Consider the following 23,237-nt stretch of genomic DNA (forward strand, 5'->3'; position numbering starts at 1 on the left):
TAGTCTAATTTTGTCTAACCAAAGTTAAAGATACAAGAAATAACTGTAATAATAAAAATAAAGTGCCAAAATCTGGCAAATTAGCTGAATGACTTTGTACTCATTGGCCAGAACAGCAGAAGGCAGAAGTAGGCTTCTTTCTTAGTGGACAACTGGGTAAAATCTTGCCTGCCTGCCTGTCTTCTCTGCAGGGGCAAAGATTTTTTCTTTAGAAGATGGAAGGTAAACATTCATAAAGTAGTCCATATATATAGTCCAGTATTTAACTCAGACCTTAGAAAGGAGCTTCAGACTTTGAAACTCATTTTACGGCTTTGCCAGATATAAAACAGAACTCTAGTGGCACCTTAAAGACTAACAATATTTATTTCCACTTGCATTTGTGTGTGTCAAAGCACACTCCTTCAGATACTATGAAAAAGACATCATGGCAATCATTTTAGGAATTTTCATAGAGAGAATTACAGAAGTACGGGAAAAGACATACCCTGGTCTAGAAACTGACCTGAGAGTGGAAGGCAGATGCCGTGCGTGGGCTCCGAACAAAATCCATAAAGAAGGTCCCATCCTGAAGGCATTGGAGGAAGCAGCAGAAGCAGGAACGAGAGGGATATAAGACACAAAGTTGTGCAGATCTGCTACCGCGAGGAAGGAGGAAGGACACAAGATACCCAAGACAAGGGTTTCTACCCAAACAAGACCCCCAGAAAGCCAGGTGCCAGCAACACCTGCCCTTCTGCTGGAGGGCGACAAATAGAGAGCTTATGGTTGTGCACCAAGAAAAGCAGAATTAGGCACAAGCAGCATGAATTATGAACAAGAGGGCGCACTTTTCATCATGCCTCTTATTTTGTATCAGTTATTCTTGTTTGCTAGACACAGAAAGGACAAGAACATTGCTCCATCCCCACTAAAAAGCCTTGTTGGCTACCTCTCTCCAACTTCAGGTCCTTCAGTAGCTGCCTTCCACATCTTAACTTATTTGGTTTCATTGTATTTTTTAATTATTTAAACTGTCTCATGAAGCCTAACGGGTTAGTAGGCAAAAGTAGTTTTCATAGCTATAAGGGCTTGAATTTGTTTTTAACTGAAAGCTGGGAATCTTGGGAAACGGCGTCTCGTGCCCACTCCCACATTCTTCATTTCCCCCCATGTTCCCACAGAATCACAGCCATGACCATAAAGCACATCCCAGGCCAATATCTACTAGGAGCAATGTGAAGCCTTTCGTGTTAAGAAAACTGCACAGCAACAGAGAGCCCTGCAAAACACCAGAAAGAGTAACAGCCATTCAAAGGCCAGAAAGCAGCTGCAGCAGTAATGTTGCCAATATGTTCAAGCAGGCACAATGAGAACGAGAGACAGACTTCCCTTCCTGGGCTGCTATTTTTACATTGCTTTTGCTGGGTTTAAGAGAGCCATCTGACATAGGTCTACTCAGAATTCTTCTCCTGTCTATTTAGAGACACATACTCCTAAGGAAAGTGCTTCCCTTAGAAGGCTTATGAACATATAAGAAAATGCTTTATGATGAGCCACACCATCGGTCCAATAAGAAGACGACAAAGAAACTGGATTTATACCCCACCCTTCACTCGGAGTTTCAGAGCGGCTTACAATCTCCTTCCCTTCTTCTCTCCACAACAGATACCCTGTGAGGTAGGTAGGGCTGAGAAAGCAGAACTGCTCTTGAGAGAACAGCTCTGAGAGAACTGTGTCTTGCTCAAGGTCACCTAGCTGGCTGCATTTGGAGGAGTGGGGAATCAAACTCAGTTCTCCCGGATTAGAGTCTGCACTCCTAACCACTACAACAGACTGTCTTAAGGTCAGTACTGTCTACTCAGACTGGCAGCGACTCTCCCAGTTCTCAGGTCAAGGTCCTTCACATCACCTGATCTTACTGGGGATTCTGGGCATTGAACCTAGGGCCCTGTGCTCCTCAAGCAGATACTCTACCATGTAGCCACAGCCCCTTATTTATGTTAACTACAACTCTGTCAGAGGCAAGTCTGATTTCCAGAGAGCAGTGTGAGTCCTGTGTCTCAGTCCCACATCCTAACAGCAGCCCACTACTGATATCCAAAACAAAGACTGTCCCTTTTGCTGTCTAATTGCTTCATGGGATAATGGAGCTTTCTGAGGTTTTCATTTCACTGAGTCATCACTTGTTCATCACACGTCTAATTTCTTACCTGGTGCAGCACCAAAGTGATATGCAAAGTGTGTCCATTACGTACAAGAACTGCATAACATTAGTGGCTAAAACTGCACTAGGAACTTCCCTGGTTCAAGTCTCTCATCTGCCACAGGTTCACTAGGTAATCTAAGGCAAGCCACTATTCTTAGCCTCAGCCCCAAGCCTGGTATATTTAACCCTATAATACAATCCACCTAATGGGCTGTTAGATTTATTGCTGAACTAATGTACACAAAGCACTTTAAAGCACTATACAAAGATATTCTAATTCAAAGTACAACATTACTATTTTGTTTCAAGCTAGATAGGCTTCTGAGAAGATAACCCTTTTATAGTGTTCATATTCCTCATAGCTGGCAATGTCATGAGAAGGCAACTGTGCCCCTCACCAGGAATAAACTCCAGAGTGGTTGACGGTCCCCCCATCACCAAAATTAGAACAAAGTTTGAATCCTGTGGCACCTTTAAGACCGACAAAGTTTAATTCTGGGTATAAGCTTTCATGTGCATGCACACTTCATCAGTATCTATTGCTTCAGACCAACATGGCTACTCAATAAAATTAATTAGACTGCTGTTTTTAAAACTGGAAAAAAAGGGGGGGGGGAACTCAACCCAAGATAACACTGCGAACCAGAAGGGTTAAGCTGACCATATATATTATAAAAATGCAAAATTTATTAGGGAGTACACATATTAAAATATATTCGGGTTAAAAATTTTTTTTCAAGTATCAGACTAATAAAAACATATCAAATATTAATACACATGATGGGTCAACACTTTCCAACTAAGGACCAAACGCGTTTCGGCCTCAAAGGGCCTTCCTCAGTGGTCACTATACAACATTTTATAGACACACATTCAAACAAATGTATACAGGTTCTTTAGTATTCTTCCAAATGTATACCAAATCCTTATTAATTTGAGTTTCTTTTCCCCTCTTTCCCACCCCCTCTATATTTTTATAATTTCAGGATACAACGTTTGGTCTTAAAATAAGTATACTAAAGAACCTGTATACATTTGTTTGAATGTGCGTCTATAAAATGTTGTATAGTGACCACTGAGGAAGACCCTTTGAGGCCGAAACGCGTTTTTATAATATATATGGTTAGGTTAACCCTTCTGGTTCACAGTGCTGTTTTTAAAACCCCTTACTACAGAAAGAAGCTGTAGCTAATTACAGCCTAACTGCTAACCAACTTCGTTCTTCCTTCCTCGACATTCCCAATACTCTTTGCTGATGTCATCACACGGAAACCAGTGTGATGTGGTGGGTAGACTGTCCAGGGAGATCTGGGTTCAAATTTCCATAAAGCTTGCTAGTTTTCTCCCAGGCTCAGAGGGTTGTTTTGAGGATAAAATGGGAAAACGAAGACATGTATGCCGCCAAGAGCTCCTTGGAGGAAGGGTGAGATAAAATGCATTAGACAGACAAATGCAACAGATCATCTGCAGCCGCCTGGTTATGGGCTTTTTGACCATCAGTTCTCTGGAATGGGTTCCCAGTGAAGATACAGAACAAAAACATCCTTCTTCCTGATTCTTAGAAATACAGCTGTTTTAGGGGGCTTTCTGTTGCCTTACTCAATTGTACAGGGGAATAATGGGCAGCTTCTGTTGGCAGGAGGACAATTTGCAGATGCAGGTTTCCCCCATTTTTTAAATTTGTCATTCTGCATGTCTTTTACATTTGTAGGCTACCTTGAGCCCCCATTTGATCAGGAGGGAAGGTGGGACATACAGTTTTTAAATAAACCGTTGCTGTATCAGCATTTTTATCAACCTGAATTGGAAAAACATTGAGATGCCTGAGCACAGAAGCTGTCAGGGGCTGCTACAGTCACAGTGTACCGCAAACATTTTTCTAAAAGCCTGGAATGATGGATCCTCATTTATAAATTACTGCTCTTCTTGTCTCATCAGGAACGGTGCTGAACCTGAATTCCAATCGCCCTGAAGTGTCGCAGATAAAATGGACAGCACACTGTCATGCCTGTTAGTGACAAATTAGGTCAGAAATATTCTGGCATTTTTATTTTATGGGTCCATGCTAGTCACACGCACCAGGCCAACTATCAGTACCTCCCTCCCTGTCTGTTTAAGTGGTCCAGTAGGTTTTTACCTTGCGTGGACTATCCACATAGGTGGGTGTAATGGCAACGCTGCCACCCTCTGATGGCTGGACACAGCCTTTTCCAGCCGCTGCTGCTGCCTGTTCACCCAGGGTCCTGGAAAACAAGGGACAGACCGGTCAGAACATAAAGATCCTTTCTGCATCAGGGCTTAACAAAATCCCTAACATTAACCTACAATTTGATCCTGCTGCTAGCATGTGAATTCCAATTACTGAATGATAAATGTGCAATATGAATAATAAATGAAGTACACGAAGAACGGGCTCTTATATTGCTCTGGAGGGCAAACGTGGAAATAGTACGGAACACACAGACTCCAGAGCTTAACTGAGACAAATTAAGCCATTTATTAAAGCACAACTATAAAAAAGAAAATATTACAAACAAAAATGAAGAATGAAAAGGAACTAGAAGCATAACAGAGGGGTGAACTGAATACACTGCAAACACAGAAAATGAAAAATGAAACAGAGGCAGCAAAAGAATAAATTCAAATGGTTATATGCTAACTGAATCTACAACACTGCAGCCTTTGGCCTCCTTACAAATGCACTCCTGCCCATTCTAATTTAAAGCGAAGCGCCCTAATAAATTATTCGACATCTATAAAGCCACAATTACCTATCAGAGGTTCAGGACTCAGGATGACTCCAAAAGGTCTTCAACCAAAGCTGACTGGGAAGCTGAGACTGGAATTCAAATACTAGCATCAGGGTACACGTACCTTTCTGGATTAAAAATGTGACCCCTTTTGCCTGAATGACCTTATATGTACATTGTTTCTGTGAAATGATTCATTAGAAGCTCCACACTGTGTCATCCCAAAGTGACTTGAACCACTGGGAAAAACTAAGACCTAGCAAAGGAATGAACAATTGCTACTACCTTCTTCAGTACATGAATAATAAATTCACAGGTACACCAAAGATGCCAGCCAAAGGACTATGACTCTTAATGGATGCCACAGACCATCACTGTAAAAGAACCACCCTAGTACCACTTCATTTACAGTCCATATGCCCAGAACAGCACTACTTTCTAGTGGGAAAAGTAATGCAGTAAAAATATTAGGACCAATGAGGAAATAACCTTGATGTAGCATTATATTTATACAAGTGTTCGCTATACTTAGTCTTCGTCAGAGTTGTAAACCTACAAAACATGGCTAAAGGCTAGCTACAGTAAGTATTAGCACAGACTAGGGATGGGCATGAACCAGGAAAATTGAGGTTTGTCCCAAGTTGGGGTGTGTGTGTGTGTCTCATGAACCTTCCAGTTTACTGAATTGGTTCATTTCCTGAGGTTGTGATGCAGTAGAATGGCCCCCCTGTGGGCTAGAGAAGCCAAACTCGCAGTGAGTCTCCAGCTGACTCTCCTCTTCAACCAAAGGGAGATCACGCCCCCCTTTGGGGTCCCTCTTTTTAGCCTGGCCTCATCTGCGGCCTTCCTCTGACCGCTTCATGGGCCAGTTTCCTGAAGTTCCCACCACTTCTGTGAAAAGGAGATCCCCTTTCTCCCCCAAGCCTCAGATCTCTGCCTCCTCTCCTGCACCGCTGACGCACACCCCTCCTTCACTTCTTCCTCATTTCCTTCCACCCCTGACCTAGGCTCTTTCATGCTTTCCTCCGCATCCCTGGGTCCCACAAGGGCCACTTTTGTTTGGTGTGTGGAGGGCCACTATTGGTGTTTCCAGAGCTGCAGCAAGGCTGCAGAAGTCGATCCCCCCCACTGCGTTGGCAATCCATCAGCACCAGCATGTCTGGCTCACAAACTGGCGTCATGAACCTCCATGAGAAAACATAGTGGTTTGTGGGCAGTCCATGGGAGATGCAATTGCAAAAACTGAGGCTCAAGAACCATGAACCAGGCGATGTTTGTGATGAAATTAGGTTCATGACGAGGTTCGTGCCCATTCCTAGCACAGACTTAATACTATGCCTTAGATAACACTGGCAGGGAGAGAGCTACAGAGCTCTTGGCTTGTTCTGGATCCCTTAGCCTGCACTCTGCCACTGGCACCATGCAGTCTGGCATCCAAGGATTTGGCTGGTGTATGTGGGGACTGTTGGGTGGGATCCATGAACACTTGGTTTTCCATCCCAAAACCCTCTTGAGAGATGTACAGGGGAGGGGGCACAGTTCAGTGGTAGACTACTTGCTTTGTATACAGAAAGTTACATGTTCAACCCCTAGAATCTCTAGTTAAAGGGCCACAGGCAGCAGGTTTGGGGGAAAGATCTTTTTCTGCCTGAGATTCTGCAGAGCTGTTGCCAATCAAAGAAAATGATACTGAGCTAGGTGGCCCAATGGTCTGATGGTATAAGCCAGTGTCACGTGCTCATATAACGTTGCCAACATATGATATGCTACATTGTGTACAAGTAAAAACAAATTAAGCTTACAAGACAGAAAAGCAAGTGGATGCACCCACAAAACAAGATTGCTGGAAAGAACTACACCTTTTCCTCCAAAATAATGCCATAATCAAGGAACATGAAACAGAGAATAGGAACTACCAAGGAGAAACCTTTGCAGAGTTCAGTCTCAGGGTAAAAAAACAGATGTGTCCCTCCAGACTGTCCTAGATTGGTTGAGTGATCAGACTCACTTTTGACTAGCTTCCATCTCCAAGAGAGCTGAAAGTGCAGAGGTCCCCTTCTTGCCAACAGGAGGAGGCCCAGATGGTTCCAATGAATGAGTGGAGAGTGGACCCACCATTTGTAAGCCTTTCACTGCATTTTTCTAAATAGAAAAAGGAGAGGAGAGAGGGCAAAGTAAACAAATACTTAAGCAGCTAGTTCTTCATCAGGAAAATACTATGGTGATTGAAAAATCTCTTTGTGGACTTACCTGTATTACAAACCAACTTTCTCATGCCTTCTTAAACACAAAAACACACACACACACCCGTGAACTGTAGGTGTCTTCAAGACAGGATTGGGGTTTTCTGGTTTCCCCATTGCTGGTGCACCTCCCCTCCTAGACCCTGAACTCCAGTTCCCAAGTTTTCTTGGGAAGAGTGATCAATTAAACCAGTTTAAGCTCACAGTGCAAATGTGCCCTTTGAAAGCTTCCAAAAGGAGGTGTATCTCTCCCTCACCACATCCCTGATAAAGAACAGTTTCAGCATGAAATGCACTGGAATGTATTTGTTTGTCAGATGTATACTGCTACTGTTCCTCCAAGGAGTTTAAAGAAATTTACAATAGGTTATAAATAGTTCCATGTACTCTCTGATCTGACATAAATCAGGGTCATACACACACCTTCAGTAGCTGAACTTTATCATGTGGCTCATGAGCATTTGCTACCCCACTGTAGTTTTAAAGAAAGATTTCCAGAATGTGTATGAATTGTTGTGTGCTACATTTGTGTTTGTGGTGCCAACTTCCTTTATGACTTCTACCCTTATATGCACAACTAAGGTGGTTTGAATAATCAGGAGTAAGTATATTTATTTTTATTCTAGCACAAGCTTGTATGGATCAGAGCCCACTCTGTCAGATGCAAATACAGCCTGGTCACAAGGTGGAAATTGGACAGAGACATGCATAGCACAGGTACATGTGTCAGAGAACCAGGATTGGGTGGAGCTCTTTGTCAAGTGTATATCCAGTGGCAAATCCGGGTTTGTCCTACATAATGTGTGAAATGACTCTGAAATTCACACAGCTTTGCTAAAAATTACTGGCTCACCCGGATCATCCTGTCTGATCGGTGACGCCTGCGAATACGGTTCAGCCCCTCCACAAAGCGGATGAAGCCATCCAAGAGCTGCCATTCCTCCTCATCTGAGCGGGGCTTGCCGCCATACACATCACAATGCACTTCACCCTCCGTTATGCGCTTTGTGGCACTGACGCAGGCTGGCAGCAGAAGGAAGCGGGTACGCCAGAATTTCAGCGACTCAATGAGACTGCACAGAGGAAAAACAGAAGGACTAAGGGAAAAAATACATCAGGCAGAACACTTTATACCCTATACAATTTTAATGAGCACCTAATGGCTAAATACGAGTTCCTCTCAAGGTATTCAAATGCAATTAAGGAGGCTAAACCAACTGCAAACAGGTGAACAACATTACTAGCTCACAGAACATTTTACTAGCTTGCCAGTCTAAAAGAAAACAAAGAAGCCACTTCTGTGACTCTTCCCTGTTTGGATTCTTGTTGACCACAGACAAGTGGGCTGTTGGCAAGCAAAGAGACTAATAAGCTCTCCACACGGCTCTCTTTTCCTTTCTGCATGAGAGCTTCTTTCCAAGCCAGTCACACCTCTAGCAAGGGGAGGGACATCCAACAGTTCAGCTATGATCTTGTTCGCATGATTTACATATATTGAAATTTTCATAGACCCACAACAGGAAGACCACAGCCAGAACATTTACAGGGACTTTTATCTATAGATCAAACGGATCAAAATAATAACAGTAAAACTAAGGGCTGAAGTACACGTTTTGGTTTTTAATGAGTTGGGTCCAGGTTCCCTGCAGCCCCACCACAGCTATGGGGAGTGGCTTCTAAAAAACAAAAAGAGTCTGAATGGGCTGGGAATGCTGCCGTGGGGGAAGGAAAGCTCCTGCCTCCCCGCCTCAAAGCTGTTTTTGCTGCTCTATGGGCCCGGAATATTCTACATGGAGCAGCAAAAAGAGGAAAATGACTCCTCCCTCAACATGGCTTCCCTGCAGGAAAATGGCCCAGAGGGAAAGGCAGGAGCCCTTCCTCCCCCTGTGATGCAAGTCCACTAGGGCTCACCTTAAAAAAAAAAAAAAAAAAGACAACCCCTATACCCTGCTGCTGTTTGGCTGACCCAGACCCAACTCATTAAAAACCTGACCATGTAGTTTGGCCTGAAGAGCATAACCCATACTAGGACCAACCAAATGAAGTGTAACAGTGCACGAGCTTTCAAGTTCTCCATAACTAGTCTGGATGTTACCAAAAAATAATAAAAAAATAATAAATCACATGGGATTGGGGGAAAATTCCTCAGGACATGATGTTAAGTCTTGTTTGAGCCTTCACTGCATGATAGATGCAGAGCAAACTCAAAGGGCTTTGGTTTCAAGTTATACCTAATGTTTCTCAAACCAAGAGACAACAGATCGATTACATTCTATAAGCAAACACATTATGTCCAACAAATGTCTCCAACAGCTTACTAAATTAGGTATTATGTGGATTGTGTTCGTGGTTTTAGATTTTGCTCTTGGACCAGCATGGCTGTAAATAAATCCTTTCATCAATAAAACTGCACTCTTACAGTTCCAGAAATGTATTAATCTTCAATAAGGGAACTGCAAAGTGACACTCTAGTGAGAAATTTCCCAACTTATCAACAGGTTCGTCTGTATTAGCCAAGGATTAAACTGAACTGGCACCTTTCTTATCCACTACAGGTGTTAACTAGGTAGACTGGGGTCCCTGCCATGGTTTCCTGATGCCTGACAAGTGTTTTTAGAAACTGGGTGGGGCTAACTGGGGGCTCCTGCCCAGCAGGACTTCTGATTGGCCACTGGAGTTTTCATTGGCCATGCAAATTAAAATAACATTGTTTTGGTGGCAGCTGGCAACACACTGTTGATTCTATTCTTTCGCTCCTCTTTCCATGTGTATTTTTTAAAAATTGCTCCTTGTCCCCTGCACTTGTGCTTCCTCTGTGTGTGTGAGGGGTGCTCTACCTCCCATGACAGCCATTTTGTGGTTGTGCCCACCACCCTGTATCAGAATTCCAAAAGTGGCTGCAAGCTTGGAAACGTTGGGAACCACTGAGGTAGACCATGTCATCACCAATCACAGCTCGCTGTGAACAGTTGGTGTGCTATCTTGTATGCTCTGAAGTTTTGCAAAGATATGTCTCAAATGACACTTCTGTCATCTTATGACCTTTTAACCCGCTGTTAAAAATTTCTCCCTGTGTATGTGTGTATATACGAGCTGAGTATTCGCTTCATCCATAGGTTGAAGTGGTCTCTAGCCCACAAAAATTTATGCTTCAATAAATCCATTAATCCTTACAGTACCTCAAGACTCTTTCTGCTTTTACAGTTCCAGAAGCAACCTCAGTCAATTCCATCTCAACAATTAAGTGTACTGCAATAAAGAAATAGCTTTATATTGCTATATACCTCATCCCATTCATCTGAAGCAAATCAATACAGGAGAAAAAGGCAAACCAAGTCATCAGAAAAAGATGATGGCAGCTCAGATCTGAACAAGTTCATTTATATATGAGCCACACTCTCTCCAATCCTGATGAAATGGAGGTCTGGACTGCCTCCATGTTCCTGACCAGGAAATCTCTGCAGCAAATAGCAGGCAGTAGAGAAGTAAAGCAAGATAGGAAAGGAACATCTGGTTCAACAGGATGCAGCAAGACCAACATAAGATCTTCTCATTCTGCATGATTCATGATTTTGTCACGCTTATGTAGAGACTAGTTTACGCTTATGTAGAGACTGTTCTTTGGAAATCTGCATTCAGTTGGGTAAATCTTTCCTTTTCACCTTTGCCTTTCACTTTCCTTCTTTCCTCAGCTATTTGTAAAGCCTCATCAGACAGCCACTTTGCTTTCTTGCATTTCTTTTTCTTTGGGATGGTGGTGATTGCTGCCTCCGGTACAATGTCACGAACCTCTGTCCATAGTTCTTCAGGCACTCTATCTATCAAATCTAGTCCCTTAAACCTCTTCTTCGCTTCCACTGTATGTGATCTAGGTCAAACCTGAATGGCCTAGTGCAGGGGTCTTGTTGTAGAAAAAGAGCTGCCGGAGCTCATTAGCATAACTCATTAGCATAACTTATTTGCATATGCCACGCCCCCTGACATCACCGGAAGTGACAGAAGGCCACACCCCCTGACATCACCGGAAGTGTGTCAGAAGGCCCGGCTACTTACCCTCCTGCTTCATCCTCATTCCCAAACGGAATGAGGATCGAAGCAGAGGGCGGGGTAAAGAAGGGGCGGGGCTTCACCACGTGACCGCCCCACCCCCTAGAGGTTCTCTTCCGGAGCTCCATACCTGAGAGCTCCCCCCCGACTAGAGCCCTGAAGATAAATGAAATGAAGGGATCACTGCAAAAGCATCTTTATATGTTTGTGCATACCAACAGTATTACAGGGATCAGATGTGGAAGAAAAATCATACAGTCAAAATGGAAGCCGATGAAAATCATGCAAAACAATGCCAACGGGGGGGGGGGGACCAATGATTCTCAAGATGTCAATGTTCAGTCTTGCCATCTCATTTTTGACTATTTTGTCATGAGCCAGCCTGCTTTAGCTGAGGATCACTCAGCTAATGCTGATAACATCCCTGTCAGCACCTCTGAGACTCAACCAGCTGATGCTGTAAACGGCCCTGAGATGGCAGAGGCAGGTCCTAGTGCCCCAGTTGCTGAGGACACCATGTGCTCCAGCCCCATGAGCACTGGGAACATGGACGAGGCAACCCGGAGAGGTGGCACCTCAACAATCAAAGGTATTGGGGAGACTTCACAGGCTGCCTCATCTCCCCTTTCCCCAGAGCCAGGGAAACGCAGGAGGAGGCGGGCATGCTTGGAGCTCCTCGAGAGGAGGTGGAGCACGTGCCTTACTGCCTGGCGACTGCCAAGTGGTCAGCTGTCTCACAAGCAATGAGACCCAGCTGTGAGCCGCTGATAAAGGATGTGGCTTCAGATGGGGGAGGCGTGGGAGCAACTCGTCACCTTCCTGGAAACGTGTGACCACACCACCAGAACCTGTTCCAGTCTGCAACTCCTGAACCTTTGGCTTCGACCCCGGACCTGCTTGACTACACCTCTTGGACCTGCTCAGACTCTGCTTCTTGGACCCTCAGCTGGCTTCCCTTGTGTATGACTCTTGGACTGAACTCTCAACTTTGCGCTTCTGGTTAGTGATTCTGTCTCATCCCCTTGGTCTCAGCTGAGTCTGCTCTGACCCAGGTCACATTTTGGATTCTACATTCTACTAATTCCGTACCAAGAGCTCATGAAATTATATTCATTTCACACATTTTTGTGCAGACTGTTGTCTTAAAATGCATTATATCCCACGCAAACTTCCTTTGATCCTCTCCCCCCAAATATTCTTCCCATGCCTGGAGATTGTAATTTCATAAATTCAGGAAAGCAAGATTCTTAGAGCAAACGGATAAGCCTTAATTGAAGGCTGGAGTATGTGCTAAATCCCTGATAAGCTGGGGCTTGAGATGTGAGTTTAGCAAAAAGTGATAAAACTTTCTGATGGCAGCATCCTCAAACTCTGCATTTGTTCTCTGTGTTAGGTGGCTTTCCTATTGTCTTTCAAAAACCCACAAGCTCCTCAAACATTTACCGATTAAGAGCTGGACAACCTGCAGACATGCATGGAAAAATAGTGGGGCATGGGACAGACACAATTGTGGCTCTGCCTACCTGAAATCCTCTGAACCTGCAGAGCAGATATACTGGTCCAAGTAATTCCACTTATATTCTTCCAGCCTCTCGTGGGAGAACTCCACCCAGCAGGAGACAAACTCAGAGTCAGAGTGGGAAGGGCACAAACTGTAGGTGTAGTTGATCTGAGCAGATTCATATGGATACCTGAAAAGATCAGAGTAAATTACTGCAGCTCTGGTACATTTTTAACGTAAAGTTGCTAGTCCACATGGCATACTACTTTCTCTGTATGCAAGAAACCCAAATCACTTCTGCTCACTGATGGGTTGCTGCTGCATCTATATGGAACACAAAGCCAAGAATCCTATGGGAAGGAGGGTCAGTTCACAAGTGCTTGGGGAGCAACCAGTCCACATGATGACTGGAATGGATACTCACTTTGGTAGATAGCGAGTGACAGTAATTATTTTGTCCTTCAGGATCACTTTATGGAAGGTCCGGCCCATGCTCAGCCAGTACTGATCTTCCTCCTCAGGCCGATTTCGTGATACAAGTCCTAGTTGCAGACCAGAGAAGGAGAGAGGGAGAGGGGGAGAGGGGGAGAGATTTGGAAATTAGTTTTAAACTCCAATTGAACACGAGAGAGAGGGGGGAGAGAGAGGGGGAGAGAGGGGGAGAGAGGGAGAGAGAGGGAGAGAGAGGGAGAGAGAGGGAGAGAGAGAGAGAGAATGAGAATACCCATCTTCTGAGTCTGCCCAACAGAACTCCAACATATTCCCAACCAGTGAAGAATTTAAGAAGGTATGGATTTTAAATCTCCCCCAAGCACCTTCCCTGAACTTGTTGACAGAACCTCGGTTTTAACTAAACATCTTAAAGCAAACAGACTGTGGCATAACAGGTGGGTGATAGGCAGATGGGTCTGATCCACAGGATACAAACCACCTGTCAGTCCTCCTGCATCAACCCCACTGAAACTAGTTTCAAAAGAGCACAGTGCCAACAGTGCAAGCTCCACCTCAGTACTGGGTCCCAAGATGACTAAGGTATAACCTGCCTGTGCGATAGCAGCCGGTACTTATCACTAAAAGCTGGCTTGGTCTATGCATGCAGCAGCAAGAGGGGACAGAATGGACTGTGTTACTTCAGAGAACAAGCAGGGGGTGCCATTTTTGAATGCACCTATATTTTTGAAAAAACACAGCAAGAAGAAATCTTGCTTTAAGCTTTCTGACGGCAGGAAAGGTTTGTTTCAACCCATGGAGCATTCCAAAACATCCACAATCAGAAGTTCTGTAGTCCATTCTAGTACCTCACTGTTCTGCACTAGTAGACTGGAGAACGGGAACCAGCTCATGTTCCTTTCTGTACAGGGAGAGGGAGAACAAGGAAGTCTAAACGGCTCACCTCTGCTATACAAAGGGCTGCTGCTGAGAGGGGGCTGGACAGCTGCAGCTGGCTTCTGTGGTTTGCTTTGCACAATCAGTTGGTAACCCTGCATGAGACGCTGGCAGATGAATTCCTCGAACACCTGGTGGGCTGTCATCTGAACACCTTCCTCGTCCCTCCTGAGTGGAAGAGATTCATCACAGGGGACCAGGCAGTTCATCACCTTGTTCTTGCACTCAATAATCTAAAAGATGCTGCCATAAAATCTGGACTGGGACAATCCTGAGTACTGCCCCCCACTAAGAGCTGGACCTGAAGCTGCTATGATCTTACGTCTTGAACATATCCAGAACCAAAATGCTTGTGAGCACCCCATGATTATTATTTTTTTGCCATTAAGTTGCAGCCAACTTATGGTGACCCCACAGGGGTCTTCCAAGGCAAAAGGTGCTTAGCCATTGCCTGCCTCTGTGTAGCAACCCTGGACTTACTTGGTGGACTCCCATCCAAGTACTAACCGGGGCTGACTCTGCTTAGCAGCCGAGATCTGATGAGTCTGGACTAGCCTGGGCCATCCAGGTCAGGGCACTCCCTCAAAAAAGACCTGCCAAGACAGGCATTTACATTTCAGGCAGTGCCAAGCCAGCTGTCTGGTGGCTGCAGCGCCAGTTCCCAACTTAGTGACTGGAACAGGATTTCAAATCCACACTCAATCGTGCAGGTGACCTAGACCATAAATGTTTAAATAGAATGACGGCAAACAAATACACTTAGATTAAATTGATATATCTTTTTATATGCAACTTTTCAAAATACATACAAGCATTAATAATAACCAAGTAGTATCAATTACAAAACTACTGTAAAAAATGGGCATGGATATGTTAAATCTTTTTAAAGGCCGAGTGAACGCACAGCTCTGCCGATGAGCAGATAGGAAATCATGGAGTAAATTCAGCCACCTGCTGCAACTCTCTGCTCATAACACTTGCCACCTCTCCAGCTGCTAGAGACTGTAACTCTGACCAGGATGCCCTGAGAGGCAGTGCAGCTTTAATGTCATTGGCACACACCCACAGAGCAAATGGGCACATACCTGTCAAGATCAGCCTCAGGAAGTAGGTCATAACAACCTTCGGTGTAGTCATTCTGTAGACTCTGACGATCTGGGAAGTAATCGGTGGTGAGGGGGAGGCATGCTGGAGTGGTGAGAGACTTCCAGTCCACCCCGACTGTACAACAGAAGCCTGGCACTACAGGGGGAGCAGACAGTGTCAGAACTGCCTCGTTTCGTCATATGGTGGAAGGCAATCGGGGCATCAATGGGGGGGGGATATATCAGGAGCAAGAATCGGAAAAAGAAAAAAAAGAGGAGGAATGTGCCACAGAAGCAAACGGGAGAGGCATGAAAAGATGCATGTCGGGTGGGTGGGGGAATGAAAATCATCAAGAATAGGGAAGAAGGGAGGGAGAGAGGGAAAGAAAGACAGAGATTGTTAAACAATGCAGCGCCCATGCCAATTCACTCCCATCATGCAACTGGGACTCAAAAGTTAATAAATTGTCTGTTGATTATATACTCAAGCCAATACAGCTGCAGCAGAATTAACACCATTATTAAGCATACCAAGAGAAACAAAAACACAAGACAACACCAATATTTCAAGCCCAGACCAGAGAAATAAGACCGGGTCTCCCTCCTGGATGAGTGCCAGAGACACAGGGGAAGGGAGGAGAGACAACAAAAAGGACCACATTTGGCAGGGGGGGCAACAGTGGCAACAGAGGAAAGGAATAGGGACATACTTCAAGTTGTCAAAAACAAAACGAAAATATAGCAGAGAAAGGCAGAAATGAACAGAGAAATTAAAAGAAGTTCTTACCTGGTGAACTTCTAATTCTTATGTTCATTTTCAGTTGGGTTAAGCCCTGCTTTCTAGGACCAGGAGGCAAGGCAAAGCAACTTTGTCTAGGAGGAGAGATCTCCCACAAGCTCCCAGACTTCAAGGAGGCCCATGAACTAAAGCTGAGCTATAACTACATAAACAAAACCTGAACGTGAAATAATCAGGGAACTCTCTGTAGAGATGAGACAGAGCTCTCTCACAACAAAGCAACTGACCTGCTCACAAACTGAAATCATATTGCGAAAACGAGGACACTCTCAGGAATTGAGCCAGTATGGTTGAATAAACTCCAATCAAAGAGAAGATGTTCAGAAAGTGAGGACTTACTCTTCTCTACTTGCGGATAGACAGGAGTTTGTGTTTGTTTGTAAAACTAGAGCACAATATAACCCTGGATGGAAGAAAAAGTACTTCCTGCTGTCACTCAAATCCCCTGGCACTTGTCAAGCATTCTTGCTTTAAAAACCCTCCATCCAAAGGTTGCCTACAAAGAGATAAAAGTGTTGCTTGTTTAGTGATGAGTGACGAAACAGATGGAGGACCACATGGTTACTCTACAAATCTTCTCTAAGGGGTCCTTCTCTCATATGCTGTTGAAGTCATGGCCTCTTTTGTGACTGAGCAATCATACCTTCAGGAATTGCCAAACTTGAAAACAATATACCAGGTCTATACTGTCGGCTATATGGACAAACAGGAAGACAATATGCTGCTGTCCAAGGAAGAACACTGAGACAGCCATGTTTCCTTACGTATGTCTTGAGTGCCACCAAGTTATTTCTGACTAATGGCAACCCTATATGAATGAATGACCTCCAAAATGTCCTGTTGTTAATGGCCTTGCTCAGATCTTGCAAATTGAGGGCTGTGGCTTCTTTGATTGAGTCAATCCACCTCCTATTGGGTCTTCCTCTTTTCCTGCTGCCTTCTCCTAGCATTATTGTTTTTTCCAGTTACTCTTGTCTTCTCATAATGTGGCCAAAGGACAATAGCCTAAGGATAGTCATTTTAGTTTCTATAGAGAATTCATGCTTGATTTGATCTAGAATCCACATTTGTCTTTTTGCAGGTCCACGGTATCAATAAAACTCTTGGTCTAACCTGTGTGAAACTTGAGGGCTCTCCAGACCAGTGTTCCCTCTAAGATGAGTTAGTGTGAGCTAGCTCACAGTTTTTTAGCCTCTGGCTCACACATTTTTGTCTCAGCTCAGGAAGGAGGGCTCCAGAGCAAACTAATTTATGCAGTAGCCAAATCGTTCGCTCACAACTTTAATGCCAGTAGCTCACAAAGTAGAATTTTTGCTCACAAGACTCCACAGCTTAGAGGGAACATTGCGAGTCCAGACATCAAAGAAGTGCTGCTCCTTTGGAGCAGTATATTATGGGCATAAAGTGGGCAGTATAAGTTCCTGAAAACAGTACTGTTCCTTGGGATAAATGCAGAGCCCAGTCTCAAGACAGCTCAGGGGGTCCCCATATGGAATTTTTTTCTGGATCAAGAATCTGTTTGCTTTACTGAAATCGAAGATAGCTTTGGTCTCTTTGGAAACAGTAATGAAAACAGAAATATTTCTAGCAAGTATTCTCTGTTGGGACTGAGTCAACTGCATGCATGTCTAGGAGATGTCGCACTGTTTGGACAACATGACCATGTTTCATTGGGTTGCTGATGAGGGAAGAGGAGATGTATCTGTCTGAGGGTAAGTTCCAAGATAACTAGAAAAGGTCTAGGAGAGGGTGTAGCATTAGTTCATTTGATATACAAGCAGAAACCTCTGTGAACTCCATCAGTCACCCCCCTGAAGGGGGGCAGGAACACTCCATTGTTCTTCATGGGGAAATGGGCGGCCACCTTCTTGTCCTTTATCCACCAACACTGCTTCCACAAGATTTCTGGCCCACGAATACGACAGCAATAAAGTTTGCTTTAGAACTTAGATCTACTCCTCAGTTGTTAACTCACATACAGCACCTTGCTTCTACATTAGAGGCCAAGGAGCTAGATTCCATTTGTACAACATCTAGGGAGACATCTGCTAGGCAGGAAATTCACTAGACATTTTCTTTAAGGTGTCCTTTGCTGATCAGGGGATTGTCTTTGGATGAGAACAGATTGTGCAGCTGCACAAAGGCCAGTTTTATAAAGACTGGGGAAGATGGCTGAAGCATCCATGGCCACTGCTGACTCAAACCCTTGAGTGATCCTGTAGAACAGGATGTTTGGGGAAAAGCAGCCTAACTTTTGCCAGAAGGGGAGTGCTGAGGAAGCATTCATCTTAGTCTCTGTGCTCTCGAGCTCACCCTTTTGACCCGAATGAAGGCAGAAATGCAGTCACTGTGTAGGCTTCTGCAGCCACAGGACAGCCTAAGTTGTAGTCCTCTCTTCGTTCACTTTCAGGTTTGCAATTTTAAAACTGTATTTATTGTAAGGCTTTAAAGATACTGCTAAACCCTCCCCCTCTATACCTAGACGTGAGAGATGAGTGGAAACTTGAAGGGAGTGCCCTCCTCCCAGGCAAAGTTGCTTGGCCCCAATTGTTGGTCCCAGGAGGCTGGATGTACCCCAAACAAGAATAAACTCCTATCCTTAAGGAGGGAGAAGAAAAATAGAATCTTGCAAAAATTGTCCCTGCTTTGGTTAAGCCTTGGCTCTGAACACTGGAGAGTGACCTTCAAAGAGCAATTCACTACATCAAAGTCATCACTTGCTCCAGGACTAGAGTTCATTTGTACAGTTAAAGGCACTAGTCTCAACCCTGCTTGGAATCAAGGCAATTCCCTCTAAAATGGAGATCCCCTTTTTAATCTTAGATGCTTGATGCAGAAGGGAAGATAATCTGCTTCAAACCAGCCAGTACTTCTGTGAACCCAGGAGGAGCATATGGAGACCAGCATGTCACCTTGGTGTTCTAGGACACCAGACTCCTCCAGCATGGCTGCAATCTGCTTTGACCTAGGCCACATTGTGAGCTTAACTTAGAAATTTCAGCAGTGAGGACAAGAAAAAAACACACCTCCTTTAATAACCATGAGAGAGATGAAGAATGCCGGTTCCCTCTTCAGAAAGGAAACCTATTTATAGTTCCTTCAATCTGTATTGGTTTCTGAAGAGATGCACCTGAATTACAGGGAACAGCAATGAGTTGCCTTTGCAATAGCCTTTAGTGATACTACAAGAGTTTAATTCAAGGGCTAAAAGAAACTCTGCCAAGAGGGGCAATCCTGTCTTTTTTGCCTTTCCAAATTATGCATGACAGGCAAATCCCCATATCTGGAGGGTAGCTGAAGAACCAAGTAAAATAAAACTGACAAGAAGTGATGTTCTACAGCTAATTGATAAACAACAATTTAATAGATCACTAGGTCCAGATAATATACACCTGAGTTTCCTTAAAGAAACACACACAAGTGAAATGATTGTTCTTCTAATGGTACAATTTTTCACTAATACAAATTACCAGTGGAATTGAAGATAGCTTCTCTTAAGCTTTTTTAAAAAGGAGCCAGAGAAGGAGGGCACCAAGAAATTACAGGTGCTAGTTTAAACCTTCTTCCAAGTAAATAAGCAGGAAACTGAAGCTACAGGTATTGAAATATATATGCCTTCCAAAAGAAGAAACAGCATGGCTCCTGCTTCATCAACTATTCATAATTATCTCAGAGTGTCAACAAATTTCTAAATATGGAAATCCACAGACATTTATATATAGACTTCCCATACGTTTTTGATCAAATTTCTCATGAAAGGTCCTGAGTATACTTAGAAATTATGGGTTAAAAGAGTGAGTCCCCTCAGGGACGTAGCAAACAGAGGGTAGTAATAAATGGACAGTTCCTTTCCCAATACAACAGCCAATATTGTAATGCTATTATAAATCTATGGTGCAGTTACATGTGAAATTCTCTATGCTATTCTGGTCACCCCACCCAGAGGGGCAGAAAATACCAACCAGAATTATCGAGGGGCTGGAGTACCTTTCCCTATGGAGAAAGGCTAGGGTGTTGGGAGCTTTTGAGTTTCAATAAAAGCTGACTAAGACAAATCAGTTTATAAAATTTCGGATGGGGTGAAGCAAATGGGGAGAGAGAATTTTTTCTCCTTCTTTCAAGATATGGGATCTTGGGGCACCCACTGAAATCGATGGGGAGAAGACTGAAGACCATTAGTGATGATAGCCAAATGAAAATCTCCATGTTCAGTGTTGCTTTATACCTTGCTTCTGGGCTTCCTAGAAGTATAACTAACCTCTGCGGGAGATAAGATATTAGACTAGATTTTCCCTGAGTCTTATTCAGCAAGGCCCTGCTGCTGTCCATACACTCTATTTATTACATTGTGACAGCTGGCTGGTTGTAGTGGGGTCATGGTAAAAATTTTAAGTCTTTGCCAAAGTTAAGGTGAATGTAGGATATTGGGGCAACAGGGACAGAAGACTCCATACAGAGAAAGAGAAAGCTGACACAGAGTGGAAGAAACTGCTGAAGTCATGGGTGCTTCCTTATCTTTTTGCAGACACGTCTTCAGTTATGAGGCCCTTGCTTCTCTTAGGGCAGCTTCATACTAGGCAGGACTTAACAAAGGGTTTTCCACAGATACAACAACAACAGCAACATCCAGAGGATCAGGAAGACTAGAAAGCATCCAGGTTTCTGGTTTCATTCACCCTACAGGCTTTCCTTCTTATTCCTCCTTCTCTTTCTCCCTTCCTCCTACAGGCTTTCCTTTTTCTTATTCCTCCTTCTCTTTCTCCCTTCCTCCTCCTATGGACTTTCCTTTGTTTCTTTTTATTTTACTTTTGCAATTCCTTTTGCAAAGGCAGGAGGAAGGTATAGTGTTTGGCTCCACCCAGTGAGGCAGCCATTTTGGGTTTAATTCCACCTTCTGTAGAAGTCATTTTGGGGTGGTGCTTACTACACCCTCTCAGAATTCCAAAGGTTGGAAAACAAAAAGCTGACACAGAGTGGAAGAAACTGCTGAGGTCAGGCTCAAAAAGGCTGAGGACCCCTCAACTATAGTATGCTTTATCAAATTTTCTAATTTGCATAATATCGTCTGATTTCTGCCTCCCCTTTTCCCTGCATCCTCTAAAATTCAGAACAGAATCTTTTAAAACACAGAGCCAAGTCAAACACCCACTCGAACTCTTCATAGGAGAATCTTCTAACAAGAACATTTAGTTAAATGGAGCTATTGGCATCAATTACTGAAGCTCTCAAACTGGAAAAAGCATGACAATGCATTAGGGGATTGTGTATATTCTGCAATTTTATGCCATCTGGGAACCAAATGCCACTTAATTTTTAAAGACGGTGGGTTCCACTTCTGCTACAATTGCTTACCCTCAGACAAACATTCCAGACAAGCAGAAATTTGTTGGCGGATATCTGTGACTCTCCTCATGGAATTGTACCATGCTGGCTTTTACATAGGTAGGTTTGGAAGCAACCAAATATATAACATTAAAACATGCCACCTCTGAGAATAAGAAAAGGAGACGGGTTACACTCCAGCTCCTGAACATCTGATTTGACCTTTCACCTCACTGTCCCCCTCATCTAAACAAACCAACCTCCTCCCTGATCCCACCACTACTGCGCTTACTCGGATCAGCAGCATTAGAAACCGTGTCTTCCACTGAATCCTTGTTCTGGTGTCTGACAGTCATTCCTGTAAGAAGTGGAAGCAGACTTTTACTTTAAGGGAAGCAGTGAGTTCCTTCAACCATTACCCAAACTAAAATGGACGTTGTAATGGTTTATATCATAATATTGTCTGAAACTACTTTCAGCATCCTGATCAACAAGCAGATTACAGATCTCTAAAATGTACTTCTCCTGTGCAAACCTCACTGTCATGAATTGGAAATGTGCAAAAGAAGAATCTTATTGCATTAGGTAACATTTTCCAAAACCATAGGTCAAATTTTTAGAGGACAGCTAAGATGATTCACTTGGAGTCTGGAAGCAGAAAAAAGAGCCCAGGCAAAGCTTCGCTTTGCAATCTACAATCCTAATACCATCTGCCATTCAGTCTGGGATGTCCAAGAAAATCTCACTGTAGGTACATGAATATGTAAGGGGCCATGGGACCACTGAAAAGTGCAACCATATGCCTTTATAACATGCCAGAAGAAGCTTCTATGTTTTGTGGATGAGGCCAGATCAGTTTGGAAAGAGACAGCTATCATCACATATAACCATTTCCAACTCTAATGGAGTATTTCCTGTACCAATGATCCAAGCTATGTTACCATTGCTGCTGATCAATTGGTTGGAATAATCTTCCATTCCACTGAAGCTCAGGAAAGAATTGCTGTCATCTGGATGCCGAGAAACTACGTGCCTGGAGGGAAGAAAGGAAGCCGTTACTAAGTGGCTGAAGGAAGACAAACCATTCCTCTTTCCCATGGGCTCTTAGCTCAAAGCTCTAAAGTAGAATACTGAGGCAGAAGCTCTTGCCAAGTATACGAAGAAAGAAGGAAATAATTTACTGGAAATTGCTTTCATAATTCAAGTATCATAGTTAAAGAGCAGCTTCTAATGATCTGATCATGGGCTTTGTAAGGTTCATTCTAAGCATCCCCTCGCTGCCACATCAGGATCCAAAATATGCGGCACAGAGGTTCGAGCATCAGATGACGATATAGGAAACCTGGGTTCAAATCTCCACTCAGCCATGACATTCAAGATAAGACATTTTCACTCAGCCTAACCTACTTAAAGGGTTGTTCTGAAGATAAAATGAGGGAATGGAGAACCATGTACCTGCTCCTTAGAGGAAAGGCAAAATTAAAATATATGAACAGATGACTCTTTGAATGGCCCCTCAAAGATCACAAGGTAATAACAAGAACTTCACTGAGTGCCACGCTTTAGTGTGTCAAAAATCTAAACGCATCAAGCAAACATGAAGTGACTAAAGGAAAAATCCTGGAGGGAAGCTGGATAGATTGAGCATGTGGGAGAAGCATCCTCACACTCTTGCTGCAATGGGCAGCAGGCACTTCAGTGTGGGCGTTTTTGTTCTGTTTTTTGGTGAAATTAGGAAAAGTTCCTGCGTGTTCCTTTTGGGTGGCTTCACCTTCCAGCTGCCTCATGGTAGGCTAGCTCCAGCAGCTCTGCCGAGGAGTGTGTCCAATCCCTCTGCCCGCTGCCCTGCATCTCTGCCATGTTCTGACGAGTCTGGTGATGAATCTGGATGGCTTCTCCAGAGGGACCTGCCCAAT

General features: G+C 43.8%; 1 protein-coding gene across 1 annotated transcript in view; it reads right to left on the reverse strand.

The window, feature by feature from the left end:
• DEPDC5 (DEP domain containing 5) overlaps positions 1–23,237 on the reverse strand; it is a 70,264-nt gene that overhangs the window by 16,916 nt on the left and 30,111 nt on the right. The window contains exons 23-33 of the mRNA XM_015416718.1: positions 23,093–23,228; positions 22,263–22,354; positions 21,614–21,679; positions 15,201–15,357; positions 14,123–14,283; positions 13,154–13,271; positions 12,752–12,919; positions 8,035–8,254; positions 6,947–7,080; positions 4,326–4,431; positions 506–568 (exon numbers count right to left, since the gene is read on the reverse strand). Of these exons, the coding sequence (XP_015272204.1) occupies positions 506–568; positions 4,326–4,431; positions 6,947–7,080; positions 8,035–8,254; positions 12,752–12,919; positions 13,154–13,271; positions 14,123–14,283; positions 15,201–15,357; positions 21,614–21,679; positions 22,263–22,354; positions 23,093–23,228 (1,421 nt within the window). The remainder of the gene's footprint in view (positions 1–505; positions 569–4,325; positions 4,432–6,946; positions 7,081–8,034; positions 8,255–12,751; positions 12,920–13,153; positions 13,272–14,122; positions 14,284–15,200; positions 15,358–21,613; positions 21,680–22,262; positions 22,355–23,092; positions 23,229–23,237) is intronic.

Source organism: Gekko japonicus, unplaced genomic scaffold, assembly GCF_001447785.1.
Source record: "Gekko japonicus isolate JY-2015 unplaced genomic scaffold, Gekko_japonicus_V1.1 scaffold16, whole genome shotgun sequence".
NCBI classification, from domain to species: Eukaryota; Metazoa; Chordata; class Lepidosauria; order Squamata; family Gekkonidae; genus Gekko; species Gekko japonicus.